This window comes from Rhineura floridana, chromosome 2 (genome assembly GCF_030035675.1).
Source record: "Rhineura floridana isolate rRhiFlo1 chromosome 2, rRhiFlo1.hap2, whole genome shotgun sequence".
In the NCBI taxonomy this organism is placed as follows: Eukaryota; Metazoa; Chordata; class Lepidosauria; order Squamata; family Rhineuridae; genus Rhineura; species Rhineura floridana.
The window spans coordinates 75,638,567-75,657,285 of record NC_084481.1 but is presented as its reverse complement, the minus strand read 5'-3'; the positions used below and the strand labels follow the sequence as shown (position 1 = coordinate 75,657,285).

At 41.5% G+C, this 18,719-nt stretch overlaps 1 protein-coding gene across 2 annotated transcripts in view; it reads right to left on the bottom strand.

Moving 5' to 3' along the window:
- DPP10 (dipeptidyl peptidase like 10) overlaps window positions 1-18,719 on the bottom strand; it is a 503,938-nt gene that overhangs the window by 64,599 nt on the left and 420,620 nt on the right. For both annotated transcript variants that reach the window (XM_061612954.1, XM_061612953.1), the window contains exons 10-13: window positions 11,693-11,790; window positions 4,396-4,519; window positions 2,331-2,369; window positions 206-313 (exon numbers count right to left, since the gene is read on the bottom strand). In XM_061612954.1, coding sequence (XP_061468938.1) covers window positions 206-313; window positions 2,331-2,369; window positions 4,396-4,519; window positions 11,693-11,790 — 369 coding nt within the window. The remainder of the gene's footprint in view (window positions 1-205; window positions 314-2,330; window positions 2,370-4,395; window positions 4,520-11,692; window positions 11,791-18,719) is intronic.

Below are 18,719 nucleotides of genomic sequence, written 5' to 3'. Positions count from 1 at the left end.
TGATTATAATGTCCTGAGATACTCAAAATGATATTTCCAAATGCCTGGGATATTTCCAAATACCTCATTTGCTGGGTTTTTAAAATCAGAACACCATTTTTGGATTAGCATGCAACTCAGGGCAACATATCATGCTTCATAAGATGTTTAGGTGATAGTATAATTACAGATTTGTACAATTATGAACTTGAGAAAAGAAACTTACCTGAACATTAAACATGGCAATATGATGGAATTCACCACGGCCACCTTGCTTAACAGGAACTGTCATAAAGAATCTATTTCCATCTTTAGAAAAAACTGGCTCCTCATTCTATAAAAATGAAATAGAATCAGAATTCTGATTTTTTTTGTTAAGCACTATTCTTGCCCATGGGATCATCTTACAACAATCCTGCAACAGCTGCATAGGTTATTAGTTTGCTTCTAGGCACGATTGAGAATATTGGTGACTACCTTTAAAGTCCTAAACAGCTTAGGTCACGGATACCTTAGGGACTGCCAGTTCCCATTCATTCTGCTTGCTTACTAAGATTAGAAATAGGGGCTGTTTTCTTTTTCCCATCAAGGAGTGGAATCAGAGACCCTTTACAGTGGTTTCACCCAGATTATGGAATTTCTTGCCTTGTGAAATGTGTTTGACTTATCCAGAGCTTGGAAAAATTACTATTTTTGAACTACAGCTCCCATCAGCCCCAGCCAGCACCATGCTGGCTGGGGCTGATGGGAGTTGTAGTTCAAAAAAGTAACTTTTCCATGCTCTGGACTTATCTTGCACCTTGCTGTTTTTAGCTCTCGCTAAAGACCATTTTATTCCAGCAGGCATATGCTGTATGTGGCACATAATAGTTTGATATTTTGTTTTTAATTGTTGAGACTGTCACTTTGGTTGATTGTTACATATTGTTGTTTTATGGAATTGAAACTTTAAAATATTGTTACGTTGCTCTGAGTGGTGTTTTTGCACAGTAAGTGAGATATTAATGTTTTAAAAACAAGTAAAATTAATAAATTTAGGCTATAATTGCTATGAGTAAAGCATGGAAATAAACAAAGTATTGAAGAGAAAACATATTTTACAATAAAAATGATCAAATTAGATTTTCTGGGGTGACTTCCCAGCAGCCTGGAGACTTGGCAATGCTATTCCTGGTCACTCTGGCTTACCTACATCTGGTCGCACCACCTCTTGCATCAGCTGCACATGCCTTCCATCATCCAAGATGGTGGCGGGGGCATGTTGATGCCTCTACCATCATCTTGGGTAAGGATGGCATTGCACATTGATGTGACAACACAGCACAACCAGATGTAACTAGCCTCCACTGGCTGCCAGATGTTGCCAGGGAGGGTGAAGCTCCTGATCTGTAATCCCTAGCACCATCTGGTCATGATGCTGGCAGGGATTGTGGAGTGGGAGCTCTATCCTACCAGTCCCAGGGCCTGGCATTGGGCTTAGTGAGAGGCAGGGGCTGCAAGGCAATGGCAGCAGGTGAAGGGCGATGGTGGCAAGTAATCCCAGATCTTCTCCAAGGTCAAGCGGGAGGGATGACTGTAAGTGCCCAACGTGGGGCACCAGCGAAAGAAGGTGGTGAGTGGGGGGAGGGTTGGAAAGTGCCTGGGGGAATGGGGGTGTGTGGGTTGGAAAGTGCCTGGTGGGAATGGCAGGGGGTTGGGAAAGTGCTGGGGGGAATGAGGGGGGAAGTTGGCAAAGTGCCTGGGGGAATGAGGGGGTGGCAAAGTACCTGGGGGAATGAGTGGGGAGTTGGGGAAGTGCCTGGGGAAATGAAATGGGAAAGCTGGAAAGTGCCTGGGGGAAATAGGGGGGTTGGAAAGTGCCTAGGGTGGTGAGTGGAGGAGGGGTTGGAAAGTGCCTGCGGGAGTGACATCACTAGGGCCTGCCCTGTGACATCACTAGAGCCCATTCCTGAAATCTGAGGATTTGGGATGCTTCTGGCCTGGCAACCCTAACCACCATACATGGAAAAAGCCATGTGATTTTTGCCTGATTCATTAAAAGCTATTAAGATCAGACAACTGAATACATCTGCACTGATCCTATACACTTGCACTATAATATCAGCCTGAGATGCCATCACAATACCCTTGTGAGTCTGGTGTATCACCAGCTTTTGTAATACTTCACTTCTCCTGCAGTTACCACAATGCTTAAAAATCATTTTTGCTTCTCTTAAATTAACCTTGAATTGTTTTTGAGACTAATGAATTAGCATATTTTTGCTTAAAATGTGGACATCTTTCAACATTCTATTAACAGCAAATATTAGTTATGTATATTTTTCTGTTCCCAACAATTAATAATACAGTACCTGTTTAGAAAGCCACACTTCAGAGGTAAACTCATACTTCTAAAAAACCAAAAGAATTCTAGTTATAAAATGCATATACAATGTCTTGCTAATTGCAAATAATTCAGTGTTATTATTTCCTCTGTTACTATTTACAATGCCACATAAATAGGAAGAAAAGTTGGTTGCACTTTGAACCTCATCGTCTCTAGACACACGTTCTTAAGATTGTTAAGATTGCTGCTTTCAGAGAGCATGTGACTTCCTTCTTGAAACAATTTGTTTCTAGGCACAATTCAAAGTGCTAGTGATGACAGATAATCTTTAGAGGCTCTCCTCTGCATTCCTAAAAATATGCTTATTTGGGATTAGGGAAAGGGCTTTTTCAGTACTACACCTAGGCTTTGGAATCTCCTTCTAAAGGAAGCCCATCTTATCTCTTGTCTAATGGGCTTTCAATAATTGATAAAAACCTCCCATTTTTAGAAGGTGTTTGGGTTGTAAAGTGCAGGAATTGATAGTGGCTATCTGTGGATTTTTGAATTTTTAAAGTTGTTGCTGCATTTTGTTGTTTCCTGCTGCTGTTTTAGTTTTAGACTGTAAATGATATTTTAAAATTTGTACACATGTGATTTATTTATTTATTTATGAGTTTTGAGCTCTTCAGAGCAAAGATGGGATATCAACACTTCAAGTAAATAAAATCATAGAATATTTAAATTAGCTACCGATCCTCCCGGGTGTTAAGATAGGCAGAGTGGGCTCTCTCGGTACTTTCGGCAACCTCAGGAGTACAGGGAATATATAGGGCTTTCTCTGTGGCAGCCCCTCCTCACAGAGATGTGTCTAGCATCTTCATTATATAACTTTTGTCATGTGCCAAAGGCACACCTCTTTAACCTGGCTTTTGACAGTTAAGCTATTTTGCATTATGGAACCTGCCTAGTTTGCTGAATTTATACTGTTTGGTTCTGCCTGGAATGGTTTTATTTGTTTTTTATAATTGTAACTGTTTTATCTGTTTTTATAATTATATAATCAATTGTTGTAATCCAACCTGGGATTGTATTATGGTGAAGAGAGGGTAAGAAATTTCATAAGGGAAATAAAATTACGTACTTTGTTCTCAGCTCTGATCTGGCCACTGGAAAGTTTTGGATTGTTCAGCACTACCTTAAGTAGTAAGCTTTTTACAATAAGTACCATTTTTTTAAAAAAACAATCAGTGTTACATTTTTTTAATAGTTAGCATACCAATGTTAGTATACCAGAAGCAAACAAATATTGAACAATACATCTGTTTACAGTGCGTTTGTAATGCAGCTCAACCACACACCATAAAATAATGTGTAATTTTATTAATTATTTGAGGCTACCACAATTTAATATTTACTTTATAGTTATTTTAGGGTAACAATTACATATCAACATAATGAAAATTTTAGACTAGTGAAATTTTCACTGAAAAAAGTGAACAAGTACATGTGCTTGAATAACATTTCTAAAAAGTGCATGTTATATTAGTAAGATACATCACCTGCATCTTATTCTGATTCTCACCCTAACTTTGAGAGTTGAACTTAAATATTTTGCTTAGACATAAATCACACTTATGCCAATTACTCTGAAAACAAAGAATATTCTTGTGATAACTAACATGCTTAGAACATAGATTTACCTTTGGCTAAAGTGCCAATTATTGCTTCTGCTTCCACTTCCTTAGTGTTTCCAAAGATCCTACTGAGAATTCAAATGCTTCCTCAGTTTATTGAGTTTTGGCAGGTAGAAATCTACATGGAACTCATGCTTGTTCACACACAGCCAGCTGCTCTCTCTGCTAGAACATCAGGCCCAACTTTTGAGATGAAGTAAAAGCATGGTAGAGGGGTGTGTGTGAATCTATTTTTTAAAAAAATGGGTTCCACATTGTTTCTACTACAAGGTGAATTCTAATTCATGGAAACGAATTGGCCTCTTGTACCAGCAAGAAAACAAATTATAAATAAAGCCTTGAAGCATGTGTTCTGTATATCAGAACAATAACTGTAATGTATACTGTGAAAATAACAAAGTAGAAATTGCATACCATGCTACAAGCACCAGTTGTTGTCTCACACACGGTAAGGATGGACAGGTTCTGAGGTCTGTTTAACCACCGCACCACCGTTTTAGTATTGCTGACCCACTTCACCATCATAATGTAATATTCTCTATGGCAGAGACATGTTTAAAAACACAGTGATTATATTGTTCTCATGGAAGTTATGAAATTTCATCCTAGGTGCTGCAATAAGGGACACCGCACCATTATTCAACTTAACATTATATTGGTGATTGACTGAATTCCAAAACCATATTCATATTCAACAAACTGACACAGCAAAATATTCCATAGTGACTGTATCATATTTAAAGTTAGCATGAGAATTGGCTTTTGGTTACTAGCCGTCTTGTTGCTCTTATTAACTTAGGCTGTGGGCACAATTAGTCGCTTCAAAATCAGTGAGAATTGCTTTTCTGGCTGCGTTTTGAAGTGACTCTGCCCTTGGCTGGACACACCTCACTTCCCCACTGCTGACTTCAGATCTTTTAGGACTGCCCACAGCAAATTGTTGGGCCAATCACTGCTCTGCCTGAGCATACAGCAAAGTGTTTCCATTGGCCTTACCTGGAGGACAATGGATTGATCTACCAATCAGTTGCAAAATCTGTCTGAAGCATTTTTTAAAACAAAAAATCCGTACAAGTTGATACAACCAGGTTTTAGAGTAAAAAGGGACAGAGTTTGTTTAGCGTCGTGTGCCCCTGTTTTTAGACAACAGAGGTGCAGACACACTGGAACCGGCACAGCAGTAAATGTGTTTCTATCCTTATTTTCCCCTATGTTTTGTAACAATTGCATAAACAGAAGTGTTTTCAGTGCTATGAAGTTGCCAGTAAGACTATGAAATGCCAAGGACATTATGCAAATACTCTGTACAAAAAGGACAGCAGACAGTGTAGCACAGATAGTTGCTTCTGTGGTCAAAAAAGACAAGAAAAAAGAAAAAAAGAGAAACAACAACAATGCTGTATTACCAGACAGATTGCCTTTCTGCAAACAACTATAGTTAGATCGATTTTATCAGTGGCACAGACAATGTTCTTTCTTTCTACAAGCCCTCTTAGATTACGATGCTGAAAATTGTTACTAACACCACCTAGTACAATCTATCATGTCTAGGAGGCTTGGCATATACAGTTTAGTATAGTATTCATGGCTACAGATAAGCATCTTTCACCTATCACTCCCCAAGGGCAGCTTCCTCACCCTTCAGTCCTTCTATGGGAAATGCATTCCAGGAAGTGTGGCCATTACTTGTGAAACTGAGAAACACAATGCAAGGAATGGGGCTGGGAGTTAAGCTGAAGGAAGAACATACATCCTTGTAACATTATTAAGGTAAGTACCATCCCAACCCATCCACCCCCAAATTTCACTGAATTCCTTTCTCCAGATTTTAAAAGCAATTTCCAACTTTCATAGATGATGTTTTCACCTCTCTCCTCCATATATGGCCACAAAAACCTCAGCCAAAATCATCAGCACAGCACTAATTTAAACTATTCTAGGAGCTTGAGTTGCAATTCTCAAGCACTGAATAAAGCAAATTTCTATCATTGTATATGATGCTACTCAGAAGTTAGTTGCTTAAGGGATGCAATCTTGAGTATATATTAGCTTGAGGATCCAGACATCTGGCTAATGTAACAAATGTAGATTTGCTGAAATGTTCATTAATGTTTTTACAAAAATGTGTATGCTTATGTTTCCAATTTATAGGAATGATCAATCTATCTACATGCACGCACACCAGGACTGAGAGATGCTATTCCAGAACAACATAGTTGAATTTGCTCTGACATCTGTGGCATTTGGGAATGTTTGCCACATATTTTGACATTTAGCTCATATTTTGTTAGCAATGAAGTTAAAAAAGTCATCTTTCTATGCAACACAAACAATATCTTGGGGAAACTATGTTTTCCTTGATTATGCTGGGACACATCCTGTGAATAGGATTACTCCTTCTTCTGGGCTGAGTATTCAAGGCTTCAATATCTTGAATCTCCTCTTCCAGGGGGAGGAGTGATCCCACTCTCCAGAATATTTTCTGCCTGAGTCATTTAGGGATTTCTTTTTTCAGCCTGTTTGTCCAAACAGTGAGTGACTGGGAATTGGTTCCTGGGACGGTGGAGCATGGGGGGAGTACCCCCGGCTTCCATTACAATCACTATACTTTTATAACACTTATAGAATGTCCGTATGTCCTTTTTATTTTGCATTCATGATTATTTGTGTTCATGATAGTATCAGGATGATTATATGCAATCCCACTTTCAATACTGTTTGTGTCTACAAATGTTTTAGAGCTTTGTTTCCAGCTGGTGCATGTTTTGTAGCTTCCTGTTGAACTTTTGTAACTTTTTATATTATAAATGTTTTTTTGGGGGGGAGGGGAGGCTTATCCTGCTTTTGTTGCCTGATGGACCAAGAGTACCCCTCCAGACAGCAATAATGCAGTAACATGAAACAAATAATAAAGCAGAATGATGAGTGTTATCTGGATGGTCCAGTATAAATCTATTACTAATGCACTATTATTGGATCAATAACATGCTGCGGAATACACCTGCAAAAAACCCAAAACCAAAACCAAAAGAAACCCCAACAGTCTGGAATGGCCCAAAATTAACAATCAATGGTCCTTCAAGTTTCTGTGATGTGACAGCGGAATGGATGTTTAAAACAAAGAGAATACACCAAGTGCATGATTTTTGAGGAACACTATACAAACCACAGATTAAAAAAAATAAGACTTCCACTTTGATATGCCGCATGCTTTATAGCCAATGACACAATGCCCAGCATGGAACCAGTAGCAGCTCCAACTCCGCCATTCCCACTGAACCCTATAGCGGAGGGTTCTTAGGGTGAGTCTCCTTTGACCATGTGCCAATGGGGTTGGCCACAATGGAGCTGGTCCCCTTGGGGGTTTCCCTATGGGGGACCAGGACAGGTTTGGCCCTTCCCCCCATCTGGAACAGCAGTAGACCTGCACGTAGGGACTCCACCTAGGGCCGGGGGTAAGCAACACCACCAACAGCCTACCCTACTAGAGGCCTGTAACCAGGTGTGGCAGTCTTCTCCTGGAAGGTCAGTTGAGGGGGAACCTCATCCCCCTGCCTGCTACTCTTCAGGTGGCAGCAGCTGACCCTCTTGGTGCAGTTAAGGAGGGTGCCATACCTTTTTGGGAGACTTCAGCCCCTTTGGGTTTTCACTTGCCTCCCAATATCAAAGAAAAAATATGGAACAGGGAATATGTGGATCTGTTTTCCCTTCTGTATAAAGAGCCAGTAAAAAAAGACAATGACAAGGGTGAGGATAAGGACTTGGATAAGCCCAGGCGGTGGTGTATAGAGAGCACCTGGGCTAACTGGCTCCCAGCTTATTTGACATATGTGGCAGGGTGATGCCAAAGCAGCCACAGCGTGGCCCAGTCCTTCTCACGTATCTGGACATTGTCTATCGCGGCTATTCTGAGTTCCTGAGGGTGGCTTGCTTGGCCTATGATGAGGTTTTTTGCATGTGGGCAGCTTTTGATACTTTCCTCCCCTGGGATAAGAAGGATGCTGACCTGTGGCTGCAGTTCATGTCTCACTCTCGGAGATAGGATGGACAGTGGCCACCTCCTGACTAGACAGTTGACATCGACTCCCTCCCACAGGCCTGCGGGACAAGGGGTTCAATCCCACTTACTCTGCTGAGAGTTTAGCTCATGTGGCTTCTGTGGCCGGAAGTCATGCCCATTCAGGCACGAGTGTGAAATATGTGGGGGTTCCCATGCTTGCACTAATTGCCCGAGGGGCTAGCCTTTCAGGAGTGGGAATCAGGACACCGCTGGCCCAAAGAAGCTGGCATCTGCTGGGGCAGCTCAAGGAAAAGGGCCCCAGTTCAGTTTATTTATTTATTTATTTATTTTATTATACTTGTATACCGCCCCATAGCTGAAGCTCTCTGGGCGGTTTACAGTAACTAAAAACATTAGAACAAATACAATTTAAAACAGATCTTATAAAAACAATTTAAAACACAATTTAAAAATTTAAACAGTATAAAACACATGCTAAGTTAAGCTCCCAGAGCTGGAATGGCTACTCAGTTTTTACCTCCTAGTTCAGGAAGCCCAGTTTTTGTTGGAGGGCTTAACAGTTGGTTTTCAGATCCCCTGCTTGGGTCCTAGGCATGTCTTTATGTCACACAACCTTAAGTCAGTGGTGGGCATGGAAGCAGTGGTACAAGAGGTCATTGATAAAGAAAGGTATGCACGCAGAGTTTTAGGCCCCCTCTCTTCACCGCCCACCCCTTCGCTCAGGGTGTCCCTGCTGGGCATTGTTCCCAAGAAGACACCAGGTGAGTTCTGCCTTATACATCACCTATCCTATCCTTGAGGTGAGTCAGTTAATGACTTTATTCCACAGAACCTGTGTTTCATCCGCTACACATCCTTTGACTGCAGAATAGATGGTTAGGGGGTGCGGGGTTGGTGTCCTTATGGGTAAATGTGACATCAAATCTGCATTCCGTCTCCTCCCTGTCCATCCATGGGATTTTGAATTGCTAGGCTTCACCTTTGCAGGTAAATTTTATGTGGATCGGGCGCTGCCCATGGGCTGCTCGATTTCCTGCTTGATTTTCAAGCATTTCAGCTCCTTCCTGGAATGGGCAGTTAGGAGACTGGCAGGTTTGCAGTCGGTGGTACATTATCTGTATGATTTTCTGTTTGCAGGCCCGGCAGACTCCGGTGAATGTAAGGCCTTTATGTATCACTTCAACATTTTGTCGGAGGAACTTGGTGTTCCCCTTGCAGCTGAGAAAACTGAGGGCCCATCCACTGCTCTCACCTTCCTGGGCATTGAGATTGACTCAGTGGCCCAGTGCTGTAGGCTTCCTCAAGCCAAACTGGTGGCCCTTCAATCAAAAATCTCAGGCATGGTCATTTCCAGAAAGGTTACCCTACTTACCCTGAAGGAATTGGTGGGTCATTTGAACTTTGCCTGTAGGGTTATAGCACCTGGGCACACATTTTTGAGGTGGGTATATGATGCGATGTCTGGTTTGTCCAGACCTCAGCATCACATAAGAGTTTCTGCCACGCTTAGGGCTGACCTAACAGTTTGGTCTACCTATTTGCAGGAATTTAATGGAAGGGATCACTTTTTAGAGGCGGAACTTGAAGTACATTCAGACAGCTCAGGTTCTTTCAGGGTTGGGGTTATTTTCAATGACTCCTGGTGCCATGGCTCAGGAAGAGATCTGACCTTCCTTTAATTTTTTCCCATTGTCGTGGCCGTGCACCTGTGGCCAGGCAGGTTGTGCGATTCCGCAGTCCACTTTTGGTGTGACAACCTGTCAACATTACATGTGATCTACTCTCTGTCACCAAGAAACCCCAATGTCATGCGCCTTGTGCATGCCTTTGTGCTACAATGTCACAGTTATAGTATTCTCTTCCTGGTGCACCATGTCCCTGGTATTGACAACGGTATTGCTGGTGCTCTGTCACAGTAGAGGTATTGCCAACTGGCACTGTTTGCATGGGATCAGCTGGACGTGGTCTCCCCAGCGTTATGGGAGATTGGAGGCTCAAGTCAGAAAGGGCAATAAGCCTGTCTGTTGCACTCAGCAGTATGGGTGACCCCAGGGGGGATAAATAGGACCCACAAAAAGGTGAATAGGCAAATCTGAATGGCTCTGTTGGACTCTGGTGGTTTTGTCATTCATCACCCAGAGATAAGACACAACAGGTTGGAGCTATATTGGCCAGACAGTGTTCACCTGGCTGCTATAGGTAATGACATCCTGTTAGCAGACTTGCAGAGGGGTTGCATGAGATTCTTCACAGCTGTAGGATAAAGGGGACTAAGCTGAGGCTTTCCCCCCTTTCGTGGCAAGGAAGTGTGAGAAAAGTTAAAAGGGGAAGGGCAGCTAGGTGACACCTTTAGGGGTGATAGGCCTGCAGCTCAGGGCTATAGGGCCTGGGGGCAGAATAAGGGCTGCCTTTGGGGCCAACGTGCCTCATCCGCTCAGAGTTTTAGGGCCCAGTGATGCGGGTTGGCCTCCCTATGCCCCTTCAGGGTGTGGTCAGGGCAGGTGTGTGGCAGGTAGGCCCTTGCTCGGGCAGGGGTTGCTTGCCCTATAGCTGCAAGCAGGCTTTGCCTGAGTCATCAGGAGGCACCTGCAGTTAAGTTCCTCCTCTGCAGGTTCATTATTCTAACTGAATTCAGTTTAATAAAGTGGCCCATTAGTTTAACCCAACAGTAGTTGTCCATGTCTTATTTTGGCCCTAGGCTGCAATGATGGGCAAAAGAAAACTGGTGGTGCCTATACCAGGACTCGCCTAAACGAGAAGTGAAACATCCACATTTTAGGATCAATTATTTTATATATATATTGGAATACACATGTGTAACTGAGAGGGTCAGTTTAAAGAGAGTGACAATTTGGGGCATCAAATATACAAAACATCTCTATTTCCAAATAAGAAAAGAGATGGATAGAAACTGTCAAGGTGTAAAACAAGGTGTAATATTAATTGACATGACAAAATTATACAGTAGGGCCCCACTCATATGGCGGGTTATGTTCTGGACCCCTGCCAAAAAGCGAAAACCACTGAAAAGCAGAACTCATTGAATAGAATGGAGTGCAACACCCAAAAACCTCCGTAAAAGCAGAACAAGCACCGTATGAGTGGGGCTTTAGTCTAATTGCATCTAATTGAGACCGCTGCATTAGCGAAGCACCATAAAGCAAAGCGTCATAAAGCGGGGCCCAACTGTATTGGAATACTATATTAATTAACTTTTTCTACATCAATGTCTTTAAACTTTTTCAAATAAAAAATTAAGATTTCTGGGTTTGGTGGGTACCCTAGAGCCTGTGGGCCCCCATGCACTACACATCCTGTTCACCCTATATGGCCACCACTGAGCCTGAAACAAGTTATTATGCAGAAAGGATTGCATTGCAGTTCCACTGCATTGTAGTGCATTGATGCATTGCCTGTTGCAATCCTTATAATAAAGATGTGGCCTATTTAAATCCAGATTGATAGTCCTTTCTTCCAGCTATATGTCACATCTGAAGGATTTTTATGCAGAATTTCTCAAATAGAATAGTTACACTGAAATAAATATAACACTGCAATAAAAACAGCTACAGTACTGTGACCCTAAATCAAGATTTACTTTGATTGATTGTCCATGTGCGGAGTTATAGATTGTTAATTCTTGGATAATATAGCAGCAGTAAGTTAAATATCAGGTTGCAGAAGGCTTACCTTGATTTAAACCCATCTGGTGGCATGAGTTCTAATGTATGTGTTGGTCCATATAGATTGACTACATATAGCTTGACTGTTGGATTTATTTCACCTGCCTTTGAAAAGAATAGATGGATGTTTAATATGTATCTGCAAAGACACACAGAAGAACCATAGCAGCTACAAAGGTGAAATAAATGTTAAAGATGGATCATATAGCTATCCAATTGTCATTGACCACATACATTAGTTGAATTCATGTGTCTTAACAGACTGTTGAGTATGTCCAACTCTGTGCTCCTGACAGACCTAGTGCCAGCAAGTGGCCAGATTGGGCACTGGACAAGGGCTGGGTGGGTGTAGCTCTGCAACCAGATGCTGGCATGGATCGCAGAGGGCTGGCTTCACCACTTCCTGTGTCCCCGCATTGCCATGTCAGCACACTGTGCATGTGTGCTTGCCATCACCCAAGATGGCAGTGGGGGCATCAACACTGCCTGTGAGGGCCTGCTGCAGGCCGGTGCTGGCCCTGGCTGCTGATATGCAGCCATGAGTTACTATACACAGAAGAACATGTATGCCTGCAGACCAGGTGGAGTGCATCACATGACCAAACTAAAAGGGTTTAAAAACATAGATTTGCAAGAGGAACAGGTTTTCAGTTTTTATGTGAAAAAACACTGTTATTTAAAAAATGACTTCATCAGCAGACTATTCTCTCTTTTTTTGTAGTTTGGGGAAAACTAGTGGTACACACTCAAAACATTTTCAAAGTGAAAGCAGGCTTTTAAGTTAATTTGTGCAAAAAAACCCATGAATAACTCCAGCTGTAGTGATCTTTTGTATGGGTTTGACCTGTTTACAGCCCCAATATGCTGCTGGTGTTACTTTGAGGTTTTCTTCTTCTTCACTGGCTGATTCTAGCTAATCAGGAATTATGTAGTGAATATAATAGCATCAAATAGCCAATCAGAACTACTTCACAAATATCACTGAGGGCAAATGATGCTCTCAGTTTGTTATCACTCTGATGTATCTTCATTACTACAGCAAGCAGGCTGACATTCTTTTCAAATTTACATGCGACTAGTTGTATGATCAAACTTGAATGGAGTGTGTCATCGATATGCATTTCATTCCTTTCAATAAGATGTCTATTTTGATGTTTAAGGCCATCCCCATAATGCAGACTGGATCAACTACATATATTATTAGATTAGGATGAAGCAATGTTGCTTTAGCAAGAGGAATACATTCTCTATTTCCTGACACTCATCACACTGAAAACACTTTTCACAAGGAGAGTGTAAATATTGCTGAAAAGGATTGGCACTTTTTGCAACAGATAAAATCATTTGTAAAAAGTGCCATACACACTCCATTTCGGCTCAGCAGTAGTCATAAATATGCAGTAATAATGAAGTAAAACTTTGCAATAACAAAATCCTTTATCAATATTACCAGATTGCTAGCTTCATGATTAATTATGGTGAATTGAAAGCTAATACAAATAGAAATATTAAATAAAGGTAAAGGTTTTATTGACATTATTCTGCATTGCCTATGATAAATGAAATTAGACTTTCATTTCTTCTTCCAAAGTTTAATTGCATTTTATACCTTGTCTTTAGTTTATTTTCCTTTTGGCACTATAGAATGAGATACTACTAAAGCAATTCTAGAAAACAAACAAGAAATCTTAACTGATGGGCTTACTAAAAATAGTGTTTTGCCTTTAATTATAGCCATTGTCATATCATCTTAACAATTTAATTTAAAATATGCAAAATGGAATAATTATAACTGTCAAACAGATCTTATTCTGTAACACTAATAACTAACTTGTTTTGTATATGTTAGATTTTTTTCTGCTTTGCTAATGTTCGGTGTATGGGGCACCGCATAGTGGTGGTTCCATTCCTATCTGGATGGCTGTCTCCAGAAGGAGGCTCTTGAAGAGCACTGCTTTTCTTCATGGCTTCTCCAGTATAGGGCTCCACAGAGGTCAGTTCTGTCCCCCATGTTGTTTAACATCTACTGAGTAGGGTCATATGGAGTTTTGGAGTGCATTACCATAAGTATGCTGATAACATGCAGCTCTACATCTCCTTTTCATGTTCTGCAGGTGAGGCAGTGGATATGCTTGGATACGATAATGGACTGGATGAGGACCAATAAACTGAAGATTAATCCAGACAAGACTGAGATGCTGTGGGTGGGTGGTTTCTCTGACTGGCTGAGTGGTATGCGGCCTGCTTTAAATGGGGTCATCCCCCCTCTAAAGGAGCAGGTTCATAGCGGGTTTGTAGTTTGGGGGTTCTCCTGGGCCCATTGTTGTCATCTGAGGAACAGGTGGCCTCAGTGGCACTGAGTGCCTTCCATCAGCTTAGGCTGCAACCTACCTGGACAGGCATAACCTGACTACAATAATCTATGCTCTGTTAACCTCAAGGCTGGATTGTTGCAATTCACTTTTTACATGGTGCTGCCTTTGAAAATGGTTTGGAAACTTCAATTAGTGCAGAATGCAGGTGCCCAATTATTGACAGGTTTCAGGCAAACAGATAATATAACACAAATTCTATTACAGCTACACTGGCTGCCTGTACCCTTCCAAGCCCAATTCAAAGTGCTGGTTTTGACCTATAAAGGTCTCTACAGTTCAGGAACCAGTATCTTTTGGAACGTCTTTTCCAATATGAACCCACCCAGACCCTTAGATCTTCTTCTGAGGCCCTGCTCCAGTTCTCCACTCTGAGGGAGGCTTAGAGAGTAATGACAAGGGAGAAGGCCTTTCTAATTGTTGCTTCCTATCTGTGGAATATGCTCCCTAGTGGGGCGCTTTCATTGACATCTTTTCAGTTCCAGATAAAGAGTTATCCTTTTCCCCAGGCATTTGATAGACTGAGCTGATGTGTTTTCTTTTACTGTACTGCCAAAGCTTTCTATGGCTGTATGGCGGTTGTTGTTGTTGTTGTTGTTCTTCTTATTATTATTATCTTTCTTTCTTTCTTTCTTTCTTTCTTTCTTTCTTTCTTTCTTTCTTTCTTTCTTTCTTTCTTTCTTTCTTTCTTTCTTTCTTTCTTTCTTTCTTTAATTTGCATCCCGCCCTTCCTCCCAGCAGGAGCCCTGGGCTGCAAACAAGGCACTAAAAACACTTTAAAACATCATAAAAACAAATCTTAAAATACATTAAGACAAAACAGCATTAAAAACATTTTAAAAACTCTAAAAAAGGGGTTAAAACATTATTAAAAACATATTAAGCAATTCTGACACGGATACAGACTGGGATAGCTCTCAACTTAAAAGGCTTGTTGAAAAAGAAAAGTCTTCAAAAGGAGCCAAAAAGACAGCAGAGATGGTGCCTGCCTAATATTCAAAGGGAAGGAATTCTACAGGGTATGTGCTGCCACACTAAAGGTCCGTTTCCTATATTGTGCCAAATGAACCTAATGATAAGATGGTATCTGCAGGAGGCCCTCACCTGCAGAGCGCAGTGATCGACTGAGTATGTAAGGGATAAGACAGTCTTTCAGGTATCCCGGTCCTGAGCTGTATAGGACTTTGTTCCTACCAAGACTAGAACCTTGAACTTGGCCCGGTAGCAAATGGGCAGCCAGTGCAATTCTTTCAGAAGCAGGGTGACATGGCAATACCCTGCTCCAATGAGCAGTCTCACCGCTGCATTTTGCACCAGCTGCAGCTTCCGGACCAACCTCAAGGGCAGCCCCACATAGAGAGCATTACAGTAATCCAGCCTGGAGGTTACCAGTGCGTGGACAACAGTGGTCAGGCTATCCTGGTCCAGAAACAGCTGCAGCTATCTCAACAGCTGAAGCCGGTAAAAGGCACTCCTAGCCAATGAGGTCACCTGGGCCTCTAGCAACAAAGATGGATCCAGGAGCACCCCCAGGTTACGGACCTGCTCCTTCAGAGGGAGTACGACCCCGTCCAAAGAAGGCAACTGACCAATTATCCGAACTCGGGAGCCACCAACCCACAGTCTCTCCATATTGCAAGGCTTCAGACTCAGTTTATTGGCCCTCATCCAGCCCACCACCGAGTCCAGGCAGCAGTCCAGGGCTTGCATGGCCTCTCCTGATTCAGATGTTACGGAGAAATAGAGCTGGGTATCATCAGCATACTGCTGACACCTCGCCCCAAAGCTCCTGATGACTGCTCCCAAGGGGTTCATATAGATGTTAAACAGCATGGGGGACAAGATGGTACCCTGCGGCACTCCACGGCACAGCTGCCAGGCGGCCAAAAGACAGTCACCCAATGCTATTATCTGAGAACGACCCTGGAGATAGGATCAGAACCACTGTAAAACAGTGCCTCCAATACCCAGCTCACCAAGTCGGCCCAGAAGGATACCATGGTCAATGGTATCAAAAGCCGCTGAGAGATCAAGGAAGAATAACAGGGTCACACTCCCCCTGTCCTTCTCCCGATAAAGGTCATCCATCAGGGCGACCAAGGCTGATTCAGTCCCATAACCAGGCCTGAATCCAGTCTGGGATGGGTCAAGATAATCTGTTTCATCCAAGAGTACTTGCAGTTGCTGCGCCACAACCCTCACAATCACCTTCCCTAAAAAGGGAGTATTTGCAACCAGTCGGTCGAATCACCACCTCTTTCAAGGCAGCTGGAACCACTACCTCCCACAATGATGCGTTGACCACACCCTGGATCCACTCGGTAAGACCCCCTCGGCAAGCTTTAATAAGCCAAGAAGGGCAAGGGTCGAGAAGACACGTTGCTGGCCACATCATTGCAAGCACCTTGTCCACATCATCAGGCGTGTTGTTTCATTATTTTGTTTTTTGTATGATATATTTATTTGGGATTTAACCATGTTGTAAGTCGCTTGAAGGTCTTCAGGTAACAAGTGACTAATAAATCTACTACTGCTACTGCAACTGCTACTGCTACTGCTAATGATGGCTGAGTTCTAATATTAACAGCCAAATTTCTATCCTTAAAACTTTGCTGATCCAAATGCTTGTAACACTCCAGATTTGTTTTTAAATGCTTGGAAAAAATGAGAAGAATCTAAAGTTCTGTTCTCTGTTCTGAATACAGTGATTTGGTGTGGTAAAAGAAAAAGAACTTCTCTGATACTAACATGAAGGCAGATCATCATATTATTATCGGCTCTTCCCATTTCTTATGTATTGTTTCATAAGCAAGATAAATACTATTATGTATCAATATTATTATGCATTTTCTATAATCATTAGTATCAAGTCTGGTGTTAAAACCCTGTCTGGGAGGAACAGCCTTATATGAAGTCTCAAGAACTGACTTATGTGGAGTTGCAGGAAATGGAATGTTGCAGCATCCTGTGTTCCAGGCAATCTGCCAAGCTGGAAGTAAATACAAGATAAGGACATGGGAACTCTCTGAAACACCTGCAAAGTCCCTAAACTGATGCACTTTAGTCTGAGTTGTGATCTCATGCAGCCACCTGTCAGATAACAGTGTGAGTTGTGACATAGGGTATAGCCTTGGACATTTAGATAAAAGAAGGGCTGATTGAACAGTACTTTACCAGTGCTTTAGAAGCCTGTATCCCAACCATCCATCGTCATCTGATTGTGAGAAGTATTATTGTATGTATTTCAAACTACTTGGTAATTCTGTTTTAGTAAGCCTTTAAGCTTGGACTCAGTCTTTTGCAACAGTGTAGCCTAATAGATGCTGTACCTTGAACGTTTATACTTTATATATTAATTGCACTTTATATATTAATTATATACTACAATATACCTGCTTCTGATATGTATGTCTGATTCTGATATGATGGCCAAGGCCGCATAGAATGCATTTAATAGCTGTAGTGTGCAAGACATGTAATACATGAATAAATAGTATATTATAAGAATACTCCACTGTCTGACTCCCCATTTATTTCCTGATTACTCCCAACAGCCAAGAATCCTTGGGTGGAGTCTCCAACCATTAAAAGCTGCCTATTCAGACAGCTGCTGCTGGCAACCTGTGAGCTTAGATGAGCTAACGTCTAGCATATAAGGACTCTGAATAGACATGGGTAAAAGCAAGAAAGTAAGAACCCTCAATCCTGTGCATTCACTAGAAAGAGAATGTCTTGCTGGTTTCAATATCAAAATGAAGCAGGATATAGATCAACAAAGAGAACTTAAATGTGAATACACCAGTGTCCATCAATTTTAACAATGACAATATTTAATAGAAAGATAGCTATATATATATATTAGGAATGTGCTAGAATTCCACCCAGTTTGAATCTGGTAGCAAACCATTGTGGATTGGATTTTTATGTAGTGCTTCCACTGCTGTTTTTGGAAACACTTTTTATTTATTTATTTATTAAATTTATATACCGCCTGACTAGCATAGCTCTCTGGGCGGTGAACAACAAATCAATACAAAATACAATAATTTTTTTTAAAAAACTGTCTAAAATATTGATATTAATATTTTATTGATACTTCCCTTCAAAGTATTGATATTTCATTTTAAAATATTGATATTTCCTTGCAAAATATTGATATTAATAGTTTTGCCGAGGCGGGGGAAATGGATCAGTAAAAGCAGCAACTTGCAAACAAACTCAGAAAATCTATTTATCTATCTATATCTATATCTATCTATATCTTTTCTCAGTGGGCAAAATCCAGAGAAACTTGAGCAATTTTAATTTTAATTCTATTCATTATAGTGATGTCACCAAAGTTCATAATTAATGGAGATGGATGAGTTCCTTCATGTTCATATCACTTGTGTAATCAATCATAAGCAAAAGTGGAAAACTCTTGCAAAAAAAGTTTCATTCCTGAGAATTTCCTCCTACCTCCTACCCCACAGTGATATGCAAACCCACCTCTTCTTTGAGTCCCCCAAACCAGGTGGTAATTGCCCCAGTAGTGCTGGAGAGATAGCACCTTTCTCTCCTCTGCCTCCCCTTTGCCTCCTCCTCATTGCAACTGCTGTGGTCACAGTAACAGGAAGCAAAGTCAGAGGGTTTCCCTTTCTATCTCTTCTTCTTTTCCTCTGT